The sequence below is a fragment of the Podarcis muralis genome, chromosome 12 (genome assembly GCF_964188315.1).
Source record: "Podarcis muralis chromosome 12, rPodMur119.hap1.1, whole genome shotgun sequence".
NCBI classification, from domain to species: domain Eukaryota; kingdom Metazoa; phylum Chordata; class Lepidosauria; order Squamata; family Lacertidae; genus Podarcis; species Podarcis muralis.
In genome coordinates this window covers 22,249,838-22,277,358 of record NC_135666.1, presented here as the reverse complement: position 1 = coordinate 22,277,358, position 27,521 = coordinate 22,249,838, and the positions used below count along the sequence as shown (strand labels likewise).

At 44.0% G+C, this 27,521-nt stretch overlaps 1 protein-coding gene across 2 annotated transcripts in view; it reads left to right on the top strand.

Annotated features, from left to right (window-relative positions):
• The window catches only part of MYO3A (myosin IIIA), a 107,917-nt gene that overhangs the window by 19,023 nt on the left and 61,373 nt on the right, over positions 1-27,521 (top strand). For both annotated transcript variants that reach the window (XM_077936835.1, XM_028750999.2), the window contains exons 6-9: positions 14,343-14,419; positions 17,184-17,329; positions 18,828-18,893; positions 21,256-21,411. In XM_077936835.1, coding sequence (XP_077792961.1) covers positions 14,343-14,419; positions 17,184-17,329; positions 18,828-18,893; positions 21,256-21,411 — 445 coding nt within the window. The remainder of the gene's footprint in view (positions 1-14,342; positions 14,420-17,183; positions 17,330-18,827; positions 18,894-21,255; positions 21,412-27,521) is intronic.

Below are 27,521 nucleotides of genomic sequence, written 5' to 3'. Positions count from 1 at the left end.
TGAAAATCAATCAATGCGTTCCTATGGAAACCGCCTTCAGACCAGGTCCGGGGACATTCTGTCCCCCGACCTCTTCTGAAGGCTGGGCGGGGGGGGGGACAAGGGCTTTTCTTCCCACCGCCAGCCTTCAGAAGGCTGTTCTGAAGGCTGGCAGTGGGAAGAAAAGCCCTTCTCCCCACCTCCCGCCCCGCAAGCTCCGGGGACAGGTGGGCTTTGCTGCCGACCACCAGCATTTTAAAAGCGCCCCGGGACAGCGGAGACTTCTCCGCTGTCCCAGGGCGATTTTAAAATGCTGGCGGGCGGCTGCGAAGCCTCCGCTGTCCCGGGGCGATTTTAAAATGCTGGCGGGCGATCGCCCTGGGACAGCAGAGAAGTCTCCGCTGTCCCGGGAAGGCAGGCGGGGGGGGGGAGCAAAGACTTTTGCCCCCCCGCCGGCCTTCAGAAGAGGTCCAGGACCTCTTCTGAAGGCCGGCGGTGGGCGAAAGTCTTTGCTCCCGACCACCAGCATTTTAAAAGAGGTCCCTGGAGATTTCCCTATGGGCTTTCTTCTTGCGAAGCAAGCCCATAGGGAAATTCGTCTGGCGAAGCACCTCGAAAAACGGAAAACTCTTTCTTCTTGTGAGTTTTCCGTCTTGCGAGGCATTCGTCTTGAGAGGTACCACTGTACTCATGCCCTGCCTTCTCCTCAGGTAGAAGAAAGTTACACCTGTTCTGACCAAATACTGCACTGATTTTCACTTTGGGATCTGCCTAAAAGTAGTTCATGATGCAGTATCCTGGATTTCAAAAAGAAAGAGCAAAGTATATTTCCAGTTGGTGTACATGCACAACTTTGGCTTTACCCAGGGGTGACTGGTGTCTCCGCTAAAAAGTGGGATTCTATAAGTTATTGCCAAGTCATTTCCACCCATCCATGACACGAGCCATTGGTCCCATGCCCCTCCCATCAGACATTATAGTTGAATTGTGTTTTGGAGGTTCCTGTCATGCAGATTAACTCCATGTGATGAGGTGACAGAATTTTGCATAGACTGTTGCATCCCCTCTTTTATCTGGTGGTGTTATTGCCAGTGCTGCAATTATATGACTCGTCTCCTGTTCTGAGAGTTGATCTTGGTTGTTTATAAAGTTACTTTTTGTGTGCAGGCTGATTTTTATTACTCACCCCTTTGGAGTTTTACTTAACCTTTTAAACTTGGATATAAATATTTGAAATAAATAATGTAGGCTCATGATGTATATACACTGACATAAGGCTAAATGTATGGGAGTCTTGTGGCTAAGGGATCAGTGGCACAATCCTATACATGTCTATTCAGAAGTTAGCCCCATTGACTTCAGTGGGGCTTACCTCCAGGAAACTGGGCACAGGATTGTGGCCAATATGTCAGATCAGGAAGGCCTCAGTTCAAACCTCACCTCTGATGTGAATGCACGTTTTGGCCTTAGGGAAGCCACTCTCAGCTCAAGATCTGTAAAATGGGAGTAATATTACTAACTTGGGTGGCGCTGTGGATTAAACCACAGAGCCTAGGACTTGCCGATCAGAAGGTCAGCGGTTTGAATCCCCGCGATGGGGTGAGCTCCCATTGTCCCAGCTCCTGCCAACCTAGCAGTTTGAAAGCACATCAAAGTGCAAGTAGATAAATAGGTACCGCTCCGGCGGGAAGGTAAGCGGTGTTTCCGTGTGCTGCTCTGGTTCACCAGAAGCGGCTTAGTCATGCTGGCCACATAACCCGGAAGCTCCCTCACCCAATAAAGCGATGAGTGCCGCAACCCCAGAGTCAGCCACGACTGGACCTAATGGTCAGGGGTCCCTTTACCTTTATTACTAACTTATCTTTCATAGTTATTATAAGGATAAGTTGTGTGTGTGTGTTTCTATCTAATATGTGATCACTCTAAACATTCAAAAGTGCTGTAGAAATGTTAAATATGATTATTAAAAACACTAATCATGGGAGTGCTGGGAAGTCCTGATTGCTGTAAGGTTTGGAAAAATATTCTCTTGCCTCTCAAGATACTGTGCCTACTCATGCAGCCTTGATGTTAATGAGGTTGGCCATATCGCTCAGTACTAATTAGGTCAAGCCCTGTGTGATAGTGTCCCATTCACAACAGAAAGGGAACACCTCATTCAACTGCAAAATGAATTAAGAACAAAGACTAAAGCTGATTGGTCAGAAGCACCCATGTTGGCCATGAATAGAAGGCTGTAAATTTTTGAGATAAATTTCCAGGAGTAAGAAGCTTGAAGTCTTAAAATCTTGCTTTTGGCGTGGATATTGGCTTATCTTAAATTAAAACCAGATTCTTATTTCAAGTAGTGTTTGGAATGAGTTTGGTTCTTTAGAATCTTAGCCTAGTAACTGCATCTAGAGCTACTTTTCCATTAACTTCAGTATTCTAGCCAAACCTATGGAGATTTTCAATAAATACTTACCCATAGGTTAAGGTAAAGGGAACCCTGACAATTAAGTCCAGTCGCGAACAACTCTAGGGTTGCGGCGCTCATGTCGCTTTACAGGCCGAGGGAGCCTACGTTTGTCTGCTTGGCTATTGCAAAACATGGAGAGACACTATCTCACCGGTCCTACCAGTTGGGATGAATATGGATATTTTACAGTTAGGGAATTAATGTTAAATGAGAGGGACTTGCCTTAGGACAGGGATAGCCAATGTGGTGCCCTCCAGGTGTGCTCTGGCTCCCAGTCAGCCCTAGCCAGCTTGACCATCATTCAGGAATAATGGGAGTTGGGTATGATGGATATTCCAATAACATTTTAAGGGCATCACGGTGGCTATCCCTGCCTTAGAATATATCCAAGGTTAATTTTACATGATTTGTACTTGGAAACATCTCCCTCAGGAGCCCTGACAGAGCTCAACGCCTGTAGTAGCTGTTAAAAGGAAAGAGACATTCTTACCTATACAGATGTTTTAAAAAGAAAATGTATTTTTCTGACCTTGTTGTCCATCCAAGGATTGACATGATTGGCTGTGGTTTTACTTGTTTCACGTTACTGTAATTCTTTTGTCGTTTGGCGGTTTGAGCTGATATAAGATCATTAGGGAATATATTTCAATTAAATAAATATGAGCAGAGTTAAATGCTTATAAATCTCAGTGCATTTCAGTGGACAAGATCTAAGAACAGCCTTAATTCTGTTTAAATCTGTCAAACTCAAAATGTGCTTCCCTTTCACTGGTTGTGCCTTTAAGAACTAGCCTCCCAGTATATCTGTGGCTAGTTTGGGATTTTATCTCGGATCTCCCAGGTCAAAGTTCAGGGGGTTTTCCACTGGACTTTTGCTGGTTCTTTTTCTGTTGTTGCAACTAGTTGTTGTACTCTGCCAGCTTGACATCACATATGACAGCTGCTGTCAATAATAGGCAGGTTAATGGACCTTTGATAACGGAACTGGCTTTTTCTTCCCTTTGTGGCTTGTGAACTTCTGAATTGTGGGACATAATATTTTCCTGTTCTGCTAAGCCAATTTATTTTGCACAGCAGTTATGCTAGCCTTTGTGAACAGCCTGCACCTTTTGTACATTTCTTTCTTGGCTGTCATGTTATTTCGCCCCCCAGCAGTCATTCCAGACACTGTTGGATTAGTACAGCCATTACAGACAATGGCGCCACAGCAGTAAAGATCCAGATTTCAGCCACTCTACTTATTCCCACTTACGCTGCATGCCCCACTTTTGCTGCAGGCTCTCGGGCACACATTTTCTGTAAAGTGCGAGTCCAGTACTTTTTGTCTGGGGACACACAGCAGTATGCATGCACCTAAACATTTTGTGATTCTAATGTGAGAAGAAACTAAAAAAAAATAATTTTTTAGTTTCTTCTCTAGCACGGTGAATCATCAGTTCTGTTGCTACACCCGATGGCAGCCTCATTTCCTGTCACGGTGTTTCCTGAGTCTCAGACAGAAGCGAGCGTTTAATGTGTGAAGTAGGAGTTGGAATCTAGTACGGTGATTGGTCAGTTTTGTTGTTACCACCTCTGATGGCAGCTTCCTTTCCTTTCCTGGTGTTTCCCGAGTCTCAGACGGAAGCGAGCATTTAATGTGTAAAGCAGTGTGGAATATGGATGTGTGGTGTTTTACTGATGAAAGTTTGGCCTCATTGAGGGGCAGTATTTCAATATGTGTAGGAAAATTACTATTTTTCATCATCATGAGGTAATGCATGTTCTTTGTGCTTTTGTGCTTTGTACTTTTGTATTTATTTTCCCCGATTTGAACTATAAAATGGTGGTTTTCTTGAGTCAAAATGAGAGTACCCACAAACATTTTTTTAGGAAAAAAAGCACTGTGTGAGTCCCATATTTTGGAGCCTGCTGTAGTCTTTCAGTCATCCTCATGCTTCTCTGTCATGGCCCAGTCAGGATATGCACTCACGCTCCACCCTGAAGCATTCCCAGACACATCCCTGTGGGATAACTCATGACATCACATGTGTGTTATGGGGTTTACATGATGTGATGCCCACATCCCCACCTCACAAACTGAGGCAAGCTTTGCATAATTTGACCTCACATTGTGTTCATACATTTAAACCTTGTTGATTAATTTACTATGACGTAGTTTACTTTGGTGTTATTTAAGGTGTGGCATGTAAACAGCACTAGTCACAAATAATTAGATTTGAGGGGTTTTTAATTAGCTTGATTTGACTGGGTTGTTTCATTTAGTTTCATGTTGTGTCATGTGTAATGTACTTTAGGTCTGCAATTTACAGGAAAGAGTTAACATATGTAGAGAATGGAAATAACTAATTGCTAATTAATTTCAAATAGTGAGCTATAAATAGATAGGTAACTGCGGTGACCCTACTTGGAATATGAAGTTGACAGCTGCAAAAAAATGAATTTGAATGCTTATGCTAATTTTAGGTGATTTGAAATGCAAGAATTGTTTTATAGAGATTGTAACAACTGCTGGAGGACTTTTCAGAATGACTAGTGAATATTTTTTATTGCAACACATTTTATTGAAATCAAAAGTTATCTCTACATATTTAGGCACCTGGATCTTTGAATGGGACAATAACCTAAAATTCTTTCATTGTGTTGATATATTTTCAGCTCATATTTAATCTGTTAGGTCTGTGGCTTGACAAGTTATTAGCAGTTACCCACACTAGGGATGCTCAAGATAATGATTCTACAAATGTTATATCCCATATTGTTGCAGAGTGTCCCCCAAACCTCAGGTGTAGATAGCGTGTGAGGAGCTACAGTGGATGGTGGGAGGATCAGTGAAATACAATGTGCCGTTCTGTGTGAGCGAATGTGCTTTCCATCCATGATGACCGAAGTGTATTTACTACATAAGCAAATTTACTGCAGTACTATATCTTGCAGTAATATCTAGGACGATCACTGTATTTTTCGCTGTATAAGATGCACCAGACCATAAGACGCACCTAGTTTTTGGAAGAGGAAAACAAGAGAAAAAATATTCTGAATGCTCTTATGGGATAGCTGTGCGCAGCCTCTCCTGGGCAAGGGGAGGCTGCGCGCAGCTAAGCAAGAAGCCAGGACAGCCAGCGAGATCACAGCGCAGTGATCCCGCAGGCTGTCCTGGCTTCTTCCTTGGCCACGCGCAGCCTCCCCTTGCCTTCATCCCCCTGCCTGGGAGAGGCTCCCCCAAGAGCCGTGCTCCCTTATCCTTTCTCGGGGAAAAGCCCACAAGAGCCCTGAGGAGTATGTGTGCGGCTCTTGGGGGCTTTTCCCACCTGCCTGCCACCTGCATTCACTCCATAAGACGCACACACATCCCCCCTTACTTTTTAAGAGGGAAAAAGTGCGTCTTATGGAGCGAAAAATACGGTAAATCCACCAGAAGGCAAGGCTCCTGAGCCTTCTCTTTGTTGAGTCGAAAAAGAAATTCCAGCATGTGTAACTTCCTCACCTCTGTATGAGAAGTTGAATCCATCAGAATTCCTTCGTTTGAATAAACCTTATAGGAGTTTCATGAGACAGCCGTGCTAATAACATCAGGTGCCAGCAATACTTGCTCTGTCTCTCATCTAGTGCCAGATTGTAGCTAAAGTAGGTTTGAACCAGTAGCACATGTGGCTTTTGAAGAAATATTCCCTGCTCTTTTCTTTAACAACAAGCTTAACTTGACCTTTCATATCGTTCTCTTAAAAAAAAATAAAAAAAAATCCTGGTTGTATGTAGTTGATTGTATGTAAGTCACTCAGGGAGTCTTTTTTGACTAAAGAGCAGGGTATTTTATTCATTCATTCATTCATTACATTTAAATACCACTTGATAGTAAAACAAACAAACTCTTACAAAACATGAAACAGTAAAATCAAGGGGAAAAATACAACCTTGCCTTAAAACATACAAAAGTTAAAATACTAATACATGTTAAAATTTAGGTGCTCCAAATAAATAATTAAACAAAACAGTTGTCCATCCAAGCCTGGTAGTGCAGAAGGAAACTTGAACGTGCCATGGGAAGAGGAGAAAATATGAGCTTGAGGCACCATCACGGTGGTGGCCAAACCGTGGTTTGCCTGTTACTCAGTTGAGTTGTCACTGAAATGAAAGGGCCTAGATAAGACCCAGGTAAACCAAACAGGAAACAATTACAGTAATCTAATGAGGTAAAGTTGAGGGTATGAATGAAAGAATGAACCAAATCAAAAGAACAGAAATGGACAGCTTTGCTTGGAGCATCAAGCAGCGTGACTAAACCAGAGGCTCAGACTCCACTATGAATCATCTCCGAGAAGCTGAGGGAAGATAATTGGCTTTTTATTTAGAATATTTGACATTGGCGTGTCGCAAGTACCAGGGGAATGCTGAACTGAAACAATTTATCTAAGCTGCTTGTGGAACCTGGAGCCAATCTAGATGTTAGGGCAGCAAATATGTGTATAAGAGTCAGGTCCTACCTGCTCCTACCATTAGGCAGAATGAGGCGGCAGCCTCAGGCAGCAGATGCAGGTGGGCAGCAGCAGCAGCAGCAGTGGGTGTCCTTTGTGGGCTAAGCTGCCCCTCTAAGCTAGCCTGCTGCTGTCAGGTATGGCGGAAGACGCTGTCCTTGTCACCAGTGCTGAAATGAGATTCAGTTAGCAGACCAGTTGACTTCAGTATATAGAACAGGCAAGGGAACATCTCAGGTAGCAAAATGTCTTAGGCAAACCCTGTGGGTTACTGACAAATTCATATAAAGCTGGAGACTCATATAAAGGTGGAGCTCAAACGAACATGCCCATATTCTTTCCTCTCTCCCACCTCTTGGGGACCCAGATGTAAGGAAGGACAGAGGACAATGGTTGCTAGTAAAAGGACAATGTCAGTGCTTAAACACACCTAAAATTCCAGGCCCTCCCATTTCCGCCTAACATCCCCAGAGTGAGAGGGAAAGTATCCCAGCTCTAGGACCAATGGGAGGTGAAATCCCACCCTCCCTCCAAAAGCAATAGGCTGACAGAAGAAGAAAATAATGGAGAAATATCCTCTCCACCAACATGAGTCCAGCAGAGCTTTGGATTGGGTGGTTCCTCCGGCTTGGAATCACTCTCCCCTGCCTCCAGGTGGGATTCCTCTGCTCAAGGCCTGGGAAAACATTCAGGTGGGCTGGTGTCCTCTCTGGAAGCATGGCTCAGTAGGCAAGGAGTTGCTTTTACACTCCTTGTCTATTTGAACCATCACCTCTAAGGCTTACTGTGACTATTCTTTCAACTCCAGATGATTCGTGAGCATGTGGTTTGTTCATCTTCTCATGTGACATATGCCATAAGTCGCTTGCTTCACCTACCCAGATTTGTTTTATTGTCCCAATGCCTCACTCTGTCCTCTGGGTATATCTGGATCATTGCTGACACGACTCCATGGAAAACCATCGTGCAGATAATGCAGATGTATTCAGCTGCTTGTGCTGGTGCAGACCTGCAGATTGGTTTTTTAAGTCAGACGCTTCCCTCGGTATAAATTCTGGGATCTGCAACATGCTGCAGGCCAGTTGTATGTCAGATGCATACCAATGTGCACCCTGCCCAGCAAATGGGCAGAGTCACTTGTATGATTACTGTGTCGGTCGTCTCAGAAGCGTTCTTAATGCTGGGTCGTTCCCTCACTTGCTGTATTGGATTTGTGGTTTTTGGCAGGGGTGTGGGTGTGCGTAAGGTGTCAGTGGGGGAACTTAAATAAATTGAGATGCCCTTCTGTCAGGAGTCTAGGTTCCTGGCTTGATAACACAGTAAGCGTAGGTAATTAAAAAGGAGGATTTATTGCAAAAATGAACAGATAGTTCTGGACAGCTCTAGCCAAGCCGCCATTATTATCACTCAAGATGACCCTTCTGAAGACTCCTACCGGTGTCAACAGAAGATATTGAACTTCTGACCCTTCCGTCTCTTATTTTGTTTCCTGTCTAGCAGCCCCACTATTCACTGCCGCCTCAGACTTATTGTGTCAGCTACAGCCTCTTCCTTGTTCTGAAAAACTGTCTCTGTGGCTGTTTGCACCTTTTTGAGCTTCCTGAGAGCTTTGGCTGTGTGCCAGCCTGCTCTCAGTTGTTCCTTTGGCAACCGGTTGTCCAAGATCAGGGGGAGTCGACCCTGGCAGCTGTGTGCTCTGCCCAGCCAGCGTCGACTCCAAACTTCTCTGTTCCTGACTGTATTCAGCAGCTGGATACAAAGTTACACTTGGAGCTGGCTCATTCCTGACACCTTCTATGCCACATTATGGTTTTGGGAAATCCTTCGGGTTTCTTCTTTTTCAATTATTAGATATGCACATTCCATTTTCATCCCACATTTCCAATTTTCATCCCCGCACAAAAGAATCTGACTGCCCAGCAAAAGGAGAGTTTAGCAGAGCCAGTATAGACTGTGCTGTCTGCATGACCCAGAGTGAGGTGTCCCAGCCGAGTCCTACCATGAACCCCCATCAGGCCTACACTTCTTTAAACAACTGCTTTCAAGCATGTTATTGGAGGAGAGGGGTTCTAATTCAAATGTGCTCTCCATGACAGGGGCAGGGAACCTTTATTTGAGTCAAGGGTCACTTTCCCTTATGGGGGCACCTTCTGGGAGCTGTGTGGCAGTGACTGGTGGGCCCAGTGGCAAAAGAGGGCAAAGCAATGGATGTGACTCTTCCTTTATGCAGTAGGCTACAGTGCAGCCATCTCCTGCCAACCTAGCAGTTCGAAAGCACGTCAAAGTGCAAGTAGATAAATAGGTACCACTCTGGCAGGAAGATAAACGGCATTTCCGTGTGCTGCTCTGGTTCACCAGAAGCGGCTTAGTCATGCTGGCCACATGACCTGGAAGCTGTACGCCGGCTCCCTCAGCCAATAAAGCGAGATGAGCGCTGCAACCCCAGAGTCGGCCATGACTGGACCTAATGGTCAGGGGTCCCTTTACCTTTACCTACAGTGCAGCCATGCAAAAATGAAACATATCACACATCTCCACCCTGCATCCCGGCAAGCAAGAGGCATTATCAGAGTCCAAGGACACACTCCAGCCAAGCAAAAACACCCAAGGGTGTGGAACAGGACTGCCAAGAGGCCTGGTCTGTGGAGAGGAACAGGCCTAGGGAGACTCCCAAGGGCACCCCTGCTCTATAATTCTGATTTCCTGTAATCTCTGCTATGAATCTTCCATCCAGTGCCACGTTATTCTTGCCTATAGTGACATTCAGAAAGCTTTCCAAAGGTTTGACAGAGCCTCTGTTGTCTTGAAGCAATGCGCTGGCATCCTTTTGTACTGAGAACGCTGTTGGCTTTCACTATCTGTAAACTTTGTGTGAATCATTCTGCAAGGCGTAACCATTAGTTAAAGCAATTTCACTTGAAATTGTTCCAAAAGGAAAAGACGTTTCTCTGTGCCCCCTAGCTGATGTTTAGGCGTGAGTCAGAGAAGGGCTTCGTGATTACTTTTAGTCATGGTCTCATGTATCGGTAAATAAAACTGCCTGCCTCGCTGATTCCAATCAGGGATCATTGTGTAGTTGTTGCGCCACACCAGATAATTTGTCCATCGCGTGTGGAATGGCAATTCTGGACAAGTTTGATTTGGAATAATAAAAAGACTAGACTTTTTAAAAGACTGTGCTTTACATATCCAGTAGTAAAGATGGATAGCAATGCCTCACACAACCCACCTGAAGGGAGCCACCTCAGTCTGTCATCTCAAAGATAATAAGGGTGAAACAAGGTTAGCTCCCCTAGTTCCCCAGCTTTGGTGCCATCACAGAGAGGGCCTTGTTGCACATTGCTTGGCTGCCCGCTTTTATATACACTCTATACAGCTGACTGTGCCCCCAAATACCCCAGTAATAAGATCATTAAGTTTGCAGATGATACAACGGTGGTTGGTTTAATCACGACTGGAGAGGGGGAGGCGGCCTATAGGAAGGAAGTTGAGCAGTTGGGGGAGTGGTGCAGCAAAAACAACTTACTCTTACAGGGTTGTAAAGACTGCAGAGAGAATAACTGGGTGCACTCTTCCCACCTTAGATCAAATCTATGCTGCCAGGTGCCATAAGAAAGCGGCAGAGATAGCGCAGGGTAGTACGCACCCTGGAAATGATCTCTTTCAGCTTCTGCCTTCTGGGAGAAGGTATAGGGTTATAAAGGCCAGGACTAGCCGCCTGAGAAACAGTTTCTACGCAAATGCAATTCTGGTTCTAAACGCAGCATAAGGGGTCTCTATAGTACAGTGTATTTTTTAGTATAGTGTATTCTATAGTATAGTATAGTATAGTATAGTATAGTATAGTATAGTATAGTATAGTGTATTTTAAAATGGGGTTTCAGAGTTTTTAGGGGTTTTTATAGTATAGTATAGTGTATTTTAAAATGGGGTTTCAGAGTTTTTAGGGTTTTTTGAATGTTTTATGTAGTTTTTCAATTTCATTGTTCTGTATGGGACAATGACAATAAAGATATTGTATATTGTATATCGTATATCATTCATGCAATAAAACCGCTAACACCTTTGCAAAGCTAAGCAGGGTCCAGTACGGTTTCAAGTTGGATGGGTGACCATGTGTTGAGATTCCTGCATTGCAGAGGATTGGACTGGGTGTCCCTTGGCTTCCCTTCCAACTCTACAATTCTATGACTCTAGAAAATCTAATTGCAATGAAAGCTGCCCTGTATCTTCAGGAGAGTCCAAGGATGCTGTGTGGTAATACCAGGCATGAGTGTTACCCATTTTCCCAAACAACATACGGCTGCAGGAGTGATGGCTCTGTTCTCAGTCAAGCTCACAACCCACAGCACCTCCTTGGTTTTATCTGGATTACGTTTCTGTTGCTCAGTCTGGCATAACTGTCTAGCTCTGGGAAACCTTTCATCTGCAAAAGATTTGCACTGTGGTTTTGATCCATATGCCTCTCTGCTGTATTTTTAGATTTCTTCCAAAAATAATGTCGACCTCTCTTCCCCGCCTTCCCCTCAGAAAAGTCGCTGTTAGAAAACTTGCAAGCCTGGCCTTATTCTTGACTGGCCATGACAAGGTGCTGAAAGAGAGTACAGCCAAGTGTGGCATAACATCACGATCCTTTTGCAAGAGGCAAGCGCTTAAGGAAATATTGTTCAGCAGATGACACAGACTGAAATGCCAGCTTGCTGCCAAGAGCAAAAGGTTAAGAATAATGCTAATAAATTTAAAAGTCAGCTTTCAGAAAGCCACTTTTCATGATTCAGATTTAAAACATGCATCGTGTTGCACACACACACACACACACATATATATATGAGAGATCCACGTGCACTGTCAATATTTTTGGGGCACTTTAGAATAATTGAATGGGCCATGATTTCAACTGAGCATCTCTTGCAAATTAATGTTAGATTTATGTTTGCCCTTTCCTCTGCAAGGCAATTTATGGTAATCAAATTTGACAACAGAAGCATAATAAAAAATAACACAGTTGCTTCTTGGGCATGATTGTCCATGTCTTTGCCTTTGCCAAGCCTAAGTGAATGAAATTAATTCAGGAGCATGATCTATAGCAGGCGAGGAAAAGATGGTGCCTTCCCCTTTCCCAATTATGTTTATCACAATCCTTTATATCCCGCCTTTTGATGCAGAAATTCTGGCAAAGCCGCTTATAAGTTACACTGAAATTCATTTTAAGAATCACAACAAGTGATTGCAATATATGAAATATTATCAAGATTGTCCTGGCAGGGCAACTGATAGGGAGGGCAATGGGGAGAGGGCGCGATCTAGCTGGAAGAAACTCTCAGATCTGCCTTCCCTGTGTCCTTTGCAATAGGAATGCCATTGTAAGGGCATGGAAGTGGTCACTGAATACCCTTGCAAAATGTGAATGACTAGCTGTGGACACACCATACTTCTGAAGCATATTATTTCCCCCCAAGAATCCTCACAGAGCTTCAATTCCCAGCACCCTTAACAAACTACAGTTCCCAGGATTTTTTTTTTTAAATGTATGGTGTGTTTGCAGCCTGATATCAGTTCAGATGGAGCACAGTCTCCAACTTCCCAAGACTGTGTGACAGGGACTTTTTAGTAGTGACTCCCCATATGTGGCACTCCCTGTTCCGTGACACTATGCATCTTTCATTATGTATTTATCTGAATACTGTACATTTAAAGGGTGAGGGAATCCCATGCTTTAGCTGAAATGGCTCCCAGAGCAGCACTATGATAATCCCTGTCCTCAGGCATGTACAATCTAAAAGACATGACCAAGAAAGTGTGGGGGGAGGGGAGAAGTTGTGGCCCCAGTTTCTTAAAGTGACAGTTCTTATAACAACCAGCTGGGAGGGGGTCAGTTCAGGTAGCCTGATGGAATGGTGGCTGCAGAGTGATGCCTGGATAGCTCAATTGGTTACAGTGTGGTGCTCATAATGCCAAGCTTGCAGGTCCGATCCCTGTATAGGACAGCTGCATCTTCCTGCATTTCAAGATGATGCTCGGGATCCCTTCCAACTCTGTGGTTCTATGACTGGGGAACATCTTCTCTCCCTCTGCTTTGCAGCCTGGTGTTTGGTGACATTTGAGAAGGAGCAAAAGCAGCAGCTGGTCTCCTAGCAGAGATGTTTGAATAACTCTTGCTTGCCTTCTTTGCCACTGCTCCAACATTCTTAGAAAACTTTTCTCTGAAGCTTAAGAATGGTAAAAATAGGAGTGTGTAGGTGTGACAGTAGCCACGCTGGTCCTTTGACTGTTTCTGTGTCCCTCGTGACCCTTTCTGGGAAGGCGGCTGCAGCAAGAAATAGCTGTAACTGCCATGAGTAAGTTAATTGTAGCAAACCTTTGTAGAAAGGAGATATTTTTAGCCTTGCAGGCTACTATTTTTATTTCTCTTGTTTACGCATCGGTCTCTCTCCTGTTTGGTTTTAAGCCGTTAAACTAGGTTTATTTGCGTTATTGCGTGAGAAATCAATGGGGCACAAATCCCCTGAAAGTCAAAAGTTTTAAAACCATTTGTGCAGGTTAGAGTGTAGGTCTTAACAACAGTTTGTGTTCCACGTGAGCGGATTTTCAATGGTGTACACATTTAGATGTGTTTCAACCTGTCATTGCATCCTAGCAGAAATGTGCTAGGAGTCATTGAGCAGCCTTGCTCAGTGCAGTTTTCATGCATCCTGGCTTTTTTATTTTTATTTTTTACAACTAATCGTGCTTTTAGCAGAAGGATGCATGCAATTCAGATGTTTCCTGAGGATGAAATGAAATGAATGCACAAACTATTAATGTAGCTGAGGTTTGCTTTTTCTTTCACTCCTGGTGCTGGCTTTAAAAGAGAAACGCCAGTGCTTTTTTTTCCTGAGGGGACGCAGGGGTACTCATACCCCTAAACATTTTGTGAATCTAAGTTTGGCTTCATTGAGGGGCAGTATTTCAATATGAGTAGGAAAATGAGAGTACCCCTAAACATTCTTTTTTTAGGAAAAAACACACTGAGTATCGCTAATGTATTTCTTTTTTTAAAAGTATGCCTTAAATGAAAGAGTGAGTTTGACTTGCTCAAATGCCCGTTGTGGTTTCCCCCCACTAAGAATAGGAGACAGAAATACTGTAATCATCGGTCTCAAAAAATGTGCTGTCAGATTGCTTGTAAAAACCCGAATTTAGAACTAAATTCAAACCCCTTTCAAGCCGTTGGCAGTGAATGAAACTCAGGGTGGGTGGCGAAAGCAGGGCATGCGATATTTACCAGCTTTCTTGCTTGCTTGTTGGCAGAGAGCTGAAAAAATGCTGCTAAGCTTTTGAATTAGAAACGCCATGTTGGAACAAAATTATGAGAACAATAGATGTGATACTCTCTGCATAGAATTCATTAAGCATAGATGTGTCAACTGCATCCATCTGCTTGTTCCCTTTAGGTGTATCAGCCCAGCTGACCAGCAGTCGTCTCCGTCGGAATACATCTGTGGGAACTCCTTTTTGGATGGCTCCTGAGGTTAGATGAAATATTATTAACTCCTACTATGGGGTTGTGTCTGTATGTGTTTCTCTCTCTCTTTTTTTAATCTATCACTTTCTAAATCCTTTGCTATACCCACCCCAAGTTTCTAGCTCTCTCTGTTCTTTTGGGAGGGGGGCTTTGCATTTGATCTGTGTTAAGACTATTAAAGGGACGCGGGTGGTGCTGTGGGTAAAACCTCAGTCCCTAGGACTTGCCGATCGTATGGTCAGCGGTTCGAATCCCCGTGGCGGGGTGAGCTCCCATCGTTCGGTCCCAGCTCCTGCCAACCTAGCAGTTCGAAAGCACCCTTAAGGGCAAGTAGATAAATAGGTACCGCTTTATAGCGGGAAGGTAAACAGCGTTTCCGTGTGCTGCGCTGGTGCAGGCTTGCCAGAGCAGCTTTGTCACGCTGGCCACGTGACCCGGAAGTGTCTTCAGACGGCGCCGGCTCCGGGCCTCTAGAGTGAGATGAGCGCTCAACCCTAGAGTCGGTCACGACTGGCCCGTACAGGCAGGGGTACCTTTACCTTTACCTTTAAGACTATTAAAACAGACTGCAGCCAAGTTCATGTTTTGGCATTACTCATTTGGGTCCAGTAAAATAAATCCCTGGCAGTGAAGTTAACTTCGTTCATGTTTAAATTGGTGTTGATAGGTTTATCGCAGAAATCTATATAATCCTGTCAGGTTTCATACATAATAAGTGTTGAGGCTGCATACACACCACATATTTAAAACACATGAATTCCACAACCCAAGAATCCTAGAAGTTTTGGCTGACCTCTCACAGAGCTACAGATCCAAGCACCCTTAACAAACTACAGTTCCCATGTTTCTTTGGGGGAAGTAATGAACATTAAATGTATAGTGTGTGCCTGCAGCCTTATTAATATATTCAGTTGCCTCTTCAGCTCACTTGATGCATGACATTTTCTCTGCGTAAATTTCCTCGAGGAAAAATTAAATAAGACCTGGAAAACCAAATGTATGCTTTCCCTCTCCCAATATTCAGCCACCAAACCAAATGTTTAACAGAGTATCCCAGGGGATTTCAGAGAAGGACAATGTGTGATAAAATGTATAGTCAAAAGAGACAACAAACCAACACGCTGTTCATTTCTCTTGCTCATTCTTTGCTGGGGCTGAAAATTGGGCACGGGGGGGGGAATGCAGAGGTTTGTTAGTTTCTGCTATCCGACTGGTACTTGGGTCACTGAGGGGTTGAAATAATAATGCATTTCATGAAATTGGGCTCCTTTATGGATCACAATGGAATGTCAACAAAAGGACTGCCACTCTGGGGACGTCAACACAACATGACCTACCAACAAAAGACTGTAAGAGCAGGCCAAAGCTCTATCTAGTCCTGCATTTTGTTCTCACAGGGCCTATGCAGATGCCTATGGGAAATCTGCAAGGAGAATCTGAACACAACATCACTCTCCCTAGTTGTGATTCCCAGCAACTAGCATTCAGAGGTATACTTCCTCTGAGGGTAGAGGGATAACAGTCTCTGGGCTAGTAGCTATTGGCAGCCAGTGGTACCAGGTTGCCCTCAAGATTGAGGGGGCCCAGCACACGTCACATGCACATGTGACATCACATGTACCCATTAAAGGGCTGGCTCCCTTTACAACAAATATTGAGGGAGCTGAGGTGCCTTTGAACTTCCCCCTAGAGTTGGTGTGCCTGTTGATATCTTCCATAAATCTGCACAACACTCTTTTAAAGCTAAACCACTCCTCCCCCAGCCATGTCCCATGGTCTGCCATGTGCTTGACCACCACACTCCCTCTGCAGTACCAGGCAGGTAAATACAGAACTTCTTTGAACTTTGGTGTACAGTGGTACCTCAGGTTAAGTACTTAATTCATTCCGGAGGTCCGTACTTAACCTGAAACTGTTCTTAACCTGAAGCAGCACTTTAGCTAATGGGGCCTCCTGCTGCCGCCACACCACTGGAGCACGATTTCTGTTCTCATCCTGAAGCAAAGTTCTTAACCTGAGATAATATTTCTGGGTTAGCGGAGTTTGTAACCTGAAGCGTATGTAACCTGAAGCATATGTAACCCGAGGTACCACTGTATTTTATTTAGAGAATCTGAAGTTGTCTAGGCCTAGTGTAGAACAAGGACCCAGAAACCTGCCCAGGCAGACGTAACTTTTATGGAATAAGCCTGATTGCGCCTCATCCTTCAAACGTGATGAAGAGGCCATTTTGCCACTCCAAAGCTTATGAGGTCAGTGCCTTGCTAAGACCTCCTCAGTTATTTGCTACAGCTGTAGTTCAAGGCAGTAGTTGTTTTTGGACCCAGTATCAAGGACTTCACCTGGTCCTGGATTTTACTAATCCATCCTAGAAGGAAGTAATATTCAATTCCCTTTTGAAAGGGGAGGCTAAGCTAGTTGCTGAGGCAGACATTTTGTTGCCACGGCGACAGCTGCGGAAACATGGATGAGCACTTCCCTCCACCCTCTGCGTATTATTGCCATACAAGAGTCACGGTTTGAGGTGCTTCGGTCTCACAACTGTCATTCTCTGGCAGGCAGTGTGGAAGGCCAAAAAGCAGCTTAAATACTTGCCTCCTCAGAATACGTCCACTTCATAGGGCAAAAAGCCTGTAATTATGGCCTGTCTCATAGCTCTGCTGAAAAGGCTTAGTGTAATGTGTTTCAGATGCAAGCAAGAAGGTTGTGAAATGCCTGTCTGGCAGCACCTCCGGTTCAGATGCTGTTATTTAATTTTATATCTTAACAGGTAATTGCATGTGAGCAGCAGCTGGATAGTTCCTATGATGCCAGATGTGACGCCTGGTCACTTGGGATCACCGCTATAGAGTTAGGCGATGGAGATCCACCACTGGCTGATTTGCATCCTATGAGAGCTCTGTTCAAAATACCAAGGTACCATCTTATTTCACGTATCTTTTATTGGGCAGGCTACCTGACCACAATGGGGCAGGTGGAGGGGGAGGGATAACAGTTCTGTAAAATGTATTCAGTGATTTCATCCACGCAATGGCAGTCTCTTATGGTAGCGTTGTCTACTTCTTCGCTCAAATTTAATTGGAGAAAGAAAACTGAGCTCAGTGGGTCCTGCATGGAACTTTCTAACTAAGAGATGTTAGACTCTAGAACTTAACCTGTTTTGGGAAGGCATGAATAAATACTTACTTTGGCAGCAAGTAGATATATGCGTAAATATAGTGCTGGGTGCCATTTTAACCATTTAAACTAGCAGCAGCCAATGTGGTAGGACCAACATGGCTACTAATCAGGGATGATGGGAGTTGAAGTCCATATACATCTGGCCTAGCAGAGGCAGGCCCATGTGGTGATGCCAGATATGTACCTGTTTCTTAGATGTTAAAGAATTCTTCATGGGTTATGCAATTGACCAATAGGTGGATTATGATCCTAATGGAATTAGAAGTAATCCTGACAATATTTTTTTTTATGTGTACCCCCATTAATGAGAGGTTTCACAGAGTCCCTGTATGTACCCTGAGTTGGTTTCCTAGGAATGAACGTCACCGGAGTCTTACGACATTTTTGTGATTTTATTTACACATATATTCAGGCTGATCATAAGATCAAAGATTCACAGCATCAACTCTCCAACAGATCCCACTTCCCCATTAAGCTTCTCTGTGCCCCCCACCCCACCCTGTGCTATAACACTGGATTCTCACAGAGAGCAGATCAGCCTCTCTGTGTCTCTTTCAGACCCAGTTCCATGACTGCAAGTCTGTTGTTCTCTCTCAAACACATATAGACACTATGATAGCATCACTCCAGCCAGGGGAGGATGATAGAAAACACATGGACTCTTTTGTTCACCTTCCAGAATTGTCTCCAACCATTTAGTTTCTGTGGCCACACTCTAGCCCTGGCTTACATAACAAAGAAGACACTTAACAGACCCATTTCCTTAACAAAATTAACTTGTTCAACCATTTCAGCCTCTTGTCATTGGCTGGAGTGAACTCCAAGAGGATATTTAATCCCACTGAATTTCATGACAGTGTTAGCAAACCAAAGAATTGTAAAGCCTACTGCCTTTAGGACTGCAGGGGACTTGCCACGACACATAAATAATGATGAATAGGTCATTAGTTGTATCATTTTGTTTGAATGCTAGAAAATTACTGCAGTTCTTGATTTATTTGATAGAGATTTTAAATCCCCCTTTTCCAAAGACTTATAACATTAAGACAATCAGTGGTGCATTATGCTTTTCTAAACAATGCTCCTTTTAAGCTAGAGGAAATCTGTGTATTTTTTAATGACTCTTCCAGAAATCCATTACTCAGCTTGACTTCTCTCACTCTATTTGGTTGAAAATTTATTCGAGCTTATTGTAATTCTACATGTAAACCTATTTTAATGTCATCTTCCACAGAAATCCGCCTCCTACATTGCGGCAGCCAGAGATATGGTCATCTGAATTCAACGACTTTATCAGCAAGTGAGTGACAATGGAGCTATTTAAAAATAAATCAATGCATAAAGGAGCACCATGCAGTTAAAAACAATCTAGCGACATTTACAGTATTCAGATAGCATCCAAAATATTCAGATAGCCATAGAGTTGGAAGGATCCATGAGGGTCATCTAATTCAATCCCCTGCAATACAGTTCCCCAACCAATTTGAAACCAGGTAGGACCCTGCAAATGGACTAGGAATTTTAATGCTGCTGCACCATTAATGCTTAGGCAAACCATAGTAATTTTTACTAATATTTCTACTATTCAGAAAACGCAGAGCAATTTCCAATATACAGAAACTATGAATTTTAAAGCAATGTCTTTGTAGCATAGGTTTCATTCTTTATTATTTTTATTTAGGACGTTTATATCCCACCTTTCGTCCATCATGAAACTGAAGACATCACAGAGGTTCCATAATGGGCTTCATAGGTGGTCTCCTACCGAAGCAGACATAGACCTGATTTACATTAGCAAGGTGGCTCCATCTTGGGCCCTCAGACCATGCTCTTGTTTTTACTATATCTGGGAGTACATAATGCTCTTTAGAGCCATAACAGTGGCTTCACCATCGGTAGAGGCAAAGATCTGAGATGGGGCTGTAGCTCTGTGGTAGAACACATGCTTTGCATCCCAAAGTTCCCAGACTCTATCCCATCTCTAGGAAGGGCTGGGGAAATCCCTGGTTTGAAATCCTGGAGAGCAACTGCAAATCATTGTGGACGATACTGAGCCACTGGTCCTACTTGGCTAGAGACTAATCCCCAGGGAATTGGTGGGTTACACCACCTTTTTTTGGGTTACGTCCACCTTAAAGCACTCCTAACCATCATGGTGAATCCTGGAAATTATAGTTTGTTAAGAGAGCTGGCAATTGTAGCTCTGTGCGGTCAGCACCCTTAGCAAACTTCTGTTGTGGATGTGACAGAGAGAATACAAAGCTCACACCTAGAAACTGCCGAAAAAGGGCATGAGGAGACAGGTACTAGGTAAATCATGTTATTCCAGTAACATATTCCTCCTTTAAAAAAACAAACAAAAAGTATGTTTGTTTGCCCATTGAACTTATGAATATTGCTCTCTGAGCATTGTACAAAAGGAGAGCAATATTGTTGTGCGCACTCCAATTTCTGAATGGCAAGAGACTCAGGGGTGCCTGCGCTTGCCCAAAATTTTGGTTCTTTGGAATGTAGGTTAGCGGAGACTACAACCATACCTTGGTTCTTGAACGCCTTGGTACTCAGACGTTTGTGCTCCCAAACGCCGAAAAGCCGGAAGTAAGTGTTCCAGTTTTTGAACATTTTTCAGAAGCTGGATGTCCGATGTGGCTTCCAATTAAGCACAGGAAGCTCCTGCAGCCAATTGGAAGCTGCGCCTTGGTTTCTGAACGGTTTTGGGAGTCAATCAGACTCCCGGAATGGATTAAGTTTGAGAACCAAGGTATGACTGTATTGTGTCTTTAGGGTGGTTTCATTCAAATGTATGCGCAACCTGATCATAGGATGGAGGTGGCTGTCACCTCAACAAATCTTGCTGGTTTCCTCATATACATTTTACCTTCCCCTACACTGGATCACAAGTTCGTAAGGGACACCCATGAGTATCATCCAGACTGACCACCCCACAAACCTATAGCAAGATTAAAACAGACAAGAAACACAAAAATCCAGCAACATTATAAAAGCACCAATTAAAAGGGGAGCTGAAGACATAAAAAGCTGTCTGGAGTCAACATCACTAAGCTACAGCTCCTCTGCCCCTCACCCTGCCATGTTCCCATGCTGGTGAACATGGTGCTGCCAGGAGGGGAGGTCACTAAAGGTAAAGGTAAAGGACCCCTCAAAGATTGAGTCCAGTCAAAGGCAACTATGGGGTGCGGTGCTCATTTTGCTTTTCAGGCCAAGGGAGCCGGTGTTTGTCCACAGACAGCTTTCTGAGTCATGTGGCCAGCATGACTAAACTGCTTCTGGCATAACGGAACACCATGACGGAAACCAGAGCGCATGGAAATGCCGTTTACCTTCCTGCCACAGTGGTACCTATTTATCTACTTGCCCTGGCATGCTTTCGAACAGCTAGGTTGGCAGGAGCTGGTACAGAGCAATGGGAGCTCACCCCGTCATGCAGATTCGAACCGCTGACCTTCTGATCAGCAAACCCAAGAGGCTCAGTGGTTTAGACCACAGTGCCACCCGCTCCCATAGGGGAGGTCACTACACCCACAGGACTCTTCCATGTCCCACTGCTTGAAATCAGGCTTCCTCCCTAGTTCTCTGCTACCATCTGTCTTTTTATTACATAACCGCATTTCCTAAAAGCTGTGCTTTTTCCAATGGTGCAGGTGTTTGACCAAAGATTATGAGAAACGCCCAACAGTGTCTGACCTGCTGCAGCATGACTTTGTAAAGCAAGTGGAGGGCAAAGAGACTGTCTTGCAGATGCAGCTGATGGAATTCATTGATGTTCACCAGCAAATGGGAATCACAGAAAAAGCAAGGTACTTTTTTGGGGGGGGAGGGTCTGTCTGCATGTAACAAAATGTGGTCTTTGTTGTTGTTGTTGTTGTTTAGTCGTTTAGACCAGTCCTGACAGTCATGTCCGACTCTTCGTGACCCCATGGACCAGAGCACGCCAGGCACTCCTGTCTTCCACTGCCTCCCGCAGTTTAGTCAAACTCATGTTTGTAGCTTCGAGAACACTGTCCAACCATCTCGTCCTCTGTCGTCCCCTTCTCCTTGTGCCCTCCATCTTTCCCAACATCAGGGTCTTTCCCAGGGAGTCTTCTCTTCTCATGAGGTGGCCAGAGTATTGGAGCCTCAGCTTCACAATCTGTCCTTCCAGTGAGCACTCAGGTCTGATTTCCTTAAGAATGGATGTGTTTGATCTTCTTGCAGTCCATGGGACTCTCAAGAGTCTCCTCCAGCACCATAATTCAAAAGCATCAATTCTTCGGTGATCAGCCTTCTTTATGGTCCAGCTCTCACTTCCATACATCACTACTGGGGGAAAATGTGATCTTGAAGACCATTTATTTAAATTATTCTTCAAATTTTTATTTTAAGCGACATCCTCATTTTTTATGAATGCAACCCACTTAAGTAGCAAGCATCTCTGTAAACCAGTGAGGAAGCTGGAATTTGAACTAAGACTTGAACAGATTATGTAATATTAGATAAGCATAATGTGACTTAACCAAACTGAATACAACCCACTGCTCACGTGTGGCTGTTTGTCAGGTGTTGGGAACTCCCTGCTCTTACAATCCCAGTCAGGCAATCCTTAGTGGTCCACCATACATATCTGCTCAGCTGTGGAATACACTCTTTGTGATGCCTGTTAACTGTTCTCACAGGATTGAGGCCACTGAAGTTCTTCCACGTGAATAACTGTGGCCAAAGTATCCCCCTCTATGAAGTTGCATTATTTCTGGCAAAACATTTCCTTCACGTGCAAAGGAAGGGAAATGTGTTGCCAGAAATAATGCCACTTTTAGACGGGGATATTTTCATCCTTGTTCCAACAGTATTTAGCAAAGTAATTATGCATTATGAAGCATTCATAATCTTCGAGCCTTGTATGAAATTGCCCAAAGTGTTTTGGCTCTGTTTCAGAAATTCTGAAACAAGTTCATCAAAGTAATGTTCTGAATGTGAGACTTAGTCATTGGTGAATATTGATATATTTCTACTCTGCTTCAAGGTAACAGATAATAGGTTTTTTTGAAGGGGATCAAATAGCACATAGAACATAAAAGGCGGTGCTATTTTAACAGTCTCAATTGTTAATGTCTCCTTTTTCCCACGTCAAATGAGCTGTATAGAGAAATCTGATTAAGATCAGTTGCGTTTCTTCTTATTGATATTTTTGGTGGCTTTATGTTTTTTGGTTTGTGTTTTGTTTTGTTTTTGCAATCTTCCAGTGAGATCTGAGGATTTATTTTGTTCTTTTTATAGTCTGCAATTTATCTTATAAGGATGCATTGCCCCCCCCCGCCCCCCTGCAAATGAATATAATTACCCTTAGCATTTTGAAAAACTCTTTTAACCATGAAGTGACAAGCTCTTGCAGGAATAAAGTCCCAATGACCAAGAACAAATCCAGTGCATGGTACTAAGGAGAGAGCCTGAACTTCAAAGCCAAGAAATCAAATTAGATGTATGAGTTGATGCAAGCTGCAAATCTAAATACTGAAATTGTGAACACTGTGTAGAACACAGTTGCTTAAGTGTTGCTATTTAATGTTGCCAGTGACAAAACGGCAGATAATCAAAATAATCTTCCCTCCTCTTCTCAGTTTGATCATGTGAGGCGAGGCTGGCTTGTGTAGAGTCAAACCATTGGTCCATCAGTAAGGTAAAGGTAAAGGTACCCCTGCCCGTATGGGCCAGTCTTGCCAGACTCTAGGGTTGTGCACTCATCTCACTCTATAGGCCGGGAGCCAGCACTGTCCGGAGACACTTCCGGGTCACGTGGCCAGCATGACATCGCTGCTCTGGCGAGCCAGAGCCGCACACGGAAACGCCGTTTACCTTCCCGCTGGTAAGCGGTCCCTATTTATCTACTTGCACCCGAAGGTGCTTTCGAACTGCTAGGTTGGCAGGCGCTGGGACCGAACGACGGGAGTGCACCCCGCCGCGGGGATTCGAACCGCCGACCTTTCGATTGGCAAGTCCTAGGCACTGAGGCTTTAACCCACAGCGCCACCCGCGTCCCTTGGTCCATCAGTATTATCCATCTTCTATCTAGCTCTTGATGTGAAGGTTTTAAGTGGGGTTTTTTTTCTAGTCCCACATGGAGAATATCAAGGACTGAACCAGGGATCTTTTGACTGCAAATCATGCACTTCAAGGTCCCTCCTCCAAGCAGCTACCTTCTGCTCCAGTTCTGACTGACAAGCCAGCTAGCCAATAACTTCATGGCAGCATTTCCTTCATTTTCTCCTCCTACAGCATTCCAGTTCAGATAAAATGGTCACTTGTCCCTTTAAAAAACATACAAGTAGTAAAGACTGAATGTGTATTTCGAATGCAAACTGCACTGAATGAAATGCAAAGGTATAGGTGCCCCTAATGAAAGCCCAAAATGAGAGCCATTGTGGTGTGGTAGTAGTTAGAGTGTCAGACTAGGACCCAGGAGACCAGGGTTCAGAACTCAGCCATGAAGTTCGCTAGGTGACCTTGGGCCAGTCACTGACTCTCAGCCTAGCCTACCCCACAGAGTTGGGGGGGGGTTAACAGACTCCTAGAACTCAACCAGATTTTGCACATTTTGAAGACTAACATCAGAGCCATAAGGGCTAAAACCTGCACCTTCCCCAATTATTCTGAAGACATTGGCTCTCTGCTACTTGATATCCAATGCCACAACCAACCAACCCTTGAGAGGTGATTTCTGTGACCTTTGATTCCTGAGTGTCAAGCTCATATCTACCTCTAAGGTACGGTTGCCATATTTCAAAAAGTGAAAACCAGGACACCCTGAAAGCTTCTGAGGTCCCCCCCCCCAGACAAATCCCAAAGTTGTTGAGCCCCAAAGTTGCCAGAAAACCCCCGATTTTTTAGAAATCCCCCCAGACATCAATTCCACCTTTGAAATCCCAGTAATGTCTGGGGAAATGGCAGCCCTACTCTAAGGTGCTTTGTGTGGTCCACTCTCTTTTAAAGTGCACTTATTGTGGTCCAAGACTGTTCCAGCGCATGGAATCAGATTTCATTTTGACTTCACCCCTCTCCTGTACAGTGGTACCTCGGGTTAAGTACTTATTTCGTTCCAGAGGTCCGTTCTTAACCTGAAACTGTTCTTAACCTGAAGCACCACTTTATCTAATGGGGCCTCCCGCTGCTGCCGCGCCGCCAGAGCACGAGTTCTGTTCTCATCCTGAAGCAAAGTTCTTAACCCGAGGTACTCTTTCTGGGTTAGCGGAGTCTGTAACCTGAAGCGTATGTAACCTGAAGTGTATGTAACCCGAGTTACCATTGTATTTGATTTGAGGTCATAATAATCCACGGGATGTTCCTTGATCACATTCACATCAGTGTTCACAATCAGCGATCTTCTGACACTTTCAACGTGTTTGCAAAAGGCTACCCTCAGCTTTTACAACACTCTTTTTCCCCACTCCTCCTCCACAGTTCACCCATATAAAGCAGCCTTGCTCATCCTAACATGCTCCAGTGCATAGCAATTAGATGACTAAAAGTGACACTCAAACAAGGAGGTTATTCCATCAAGCATTATCTGGCAAGATCAGCTTGTCTTCTGTTGTCTCATCTGCCCATTTTGTGTTTGCCAATCCAAGAAGGATTGTAGTGATGCTTCTGCTTTGGGGTTTTTTGTTGTTGTTTTTGTAGCTGATCCAATTAGGTTTCACTACAAAAGATTTTTCACACACACATAAACCAGCCCTGCAAGCATTTGGACAGGATTTACAGGGAGAACTTTAGAGAAAAGATCTAGGAAGCATGTTGCTTGTTGATGTGTTAAAGGAACTGGGTGTGACCGATAGATGTGGGGATATATGTGTTGAGAGAAGACTACTGTGTACATGTGACTTTTTATTCCAGAATCAATGGAGGCTGAGTGCTTGTTTTTTCTATGTAGTCCACATACCATCTAGATCTGTTGCATATCCCCCCCCCCCCCAAAGCTCCCACAAAAAGTGCATATTGAGGACCAGGTTTCATTCTGAAAATAAAAGCTTGTTGCAAATGGATTCTGCATCATCCCACAATGTGTCCATATGAAAGAGATGTAGGTAGTTGTATCCACACCTGCCCAATGATTTGGGTGGGCTTATACCAAGATTTCGGTCACCACTGGAATAGGAGGAAGAAGAAGACTTTGAGATTGCTATGCCTCTTGTAGGATCCCAGGGCAGTGTGTGTGCAAATGACCAAAGCAAAACAGTATGATGCTTAACCATGGAAGTTGGCAACCTATGTAACAGTTAAACTATGCCATAGATTACTCTGACTGCCATCGTTTCACTTCTTAAAGCAATAAACCACGGTGAACACCACCCACAGTTAAGCATCATACTGTTGTTTGGTTTTTGTCATTTGCACACTGCCCTGGGATCCGATGGGATAAATGTCAGCCTAATTACTTTACAAATGGCAACAAATTGCCAAGGATTTGGCATTTTCCACGCTATTTTTGGAGCCATCAAAGATCACTTTTATTCATTTTGACAATTGAAACTGAAAGAGCTCCAGTGGCCTCGTTTTGCTTTGATTGAAAGGCAGGGATGAAGTGGGGGGGGGGTGGCAGGGAGGAGAGAAACTGAGCAGAAACAATAACTGTCTTGAGTCATTCTGTTGTCGATACAGCCTTGATGAATCATCCTGTCAGGTCTTTGGAAGTGCCTGTAGAACAGAACGTCTGTGGCAAACACAAAGAATAAAAATCCACAGATTAAGATGGGGAAACGAGTGATATTTTTGTTTACAGTGCCCGTGAGCAGGATGGGGGGAGGTTGGAAATCCATCCGCCAACGTCAGATGGGAGAATTATTTTTATCAACTCTTTGGGGGCAAATGAAGAGAAGCGGCATCATTCACACCCCTCAAGGGATCTGTGCCCTTTCACATTAGAGCAGGCAAAACATTGTGTTCTCATATCTGTCTCTTCTGTATACGTTGCATGATGAAGCTGGTTTCTAAAGCTAGTCATAAAAGAATCAGTAAGGAAGAACTCCCCCTGAAAGCTGAATATGTGAGCAGCATCAGTGAACGTGAAGCGGGTGGAATAAAATTGGCATTCTTAGAGGAAAGCCCAGGTAGAAGGAAAATGCAAGAGGAGGAACAGAAGATTCCTCTTGCGTCTTGGCTTATTTCTGTTTCTCCCCAGCTACAGCCATTGCTAAACCCTGTGGGCTGAATGTGATATATACCACATTGGCAATTATTCTAGCAACGCTTCTATGTATTTGCCAGCATGGTTCCATTTTTTTTTAATAATAATAAAAAAATCACAGTATGTAATGGTTGACACTAGGAATGGGAAATGACAAGTTGACTCAAGGTCTACATCCTTTCCTAATGTGGGGGGAGGGGAATAGAATAGAATGGGAAAGATAAGCTGTCACTTCCTGCATCTATCGTTTGTGGGCAGCTGCTTGATCAAAGTCACCCTGCTGACAGGACAGGCGTTGGAAAGGAGATGACCTTCATGTACAGCATTGCTGAGCAAATGGATTCAGAAATTACAGATTTGTGTGAAAGCCAAACATCACTTGCCCATATTGAAATGCCTGCAGCCTCAACATAATACTTTCCCCCGCCTGCAGGTCCTTAGGATGTACATGTAACGTACCATGACCTTTCATTTGAACAGCAGGGCATTATCAAAAGACGTTTTTGTGCCCGTGGCTCATGTCACCTTTGAGCTTTTCTAGTGTTCTTTGTGAGAATGTGCATAAGATCTTGTTCTGGGGATCTGAGGTCAGGGCTGGGGGAAGATGTGTGTGCACATGCTGGGAATTGTGGCTCTGTGAAGGGTAAACTATAATTCCTAGGAGTCTTTCAGGCAGGAGCAGAGATGCTTTGAATGTGCTTTAAATGTATGGTGTGCGTAAGCTCCGCCCACTGTCACCATTACTGTCACCCT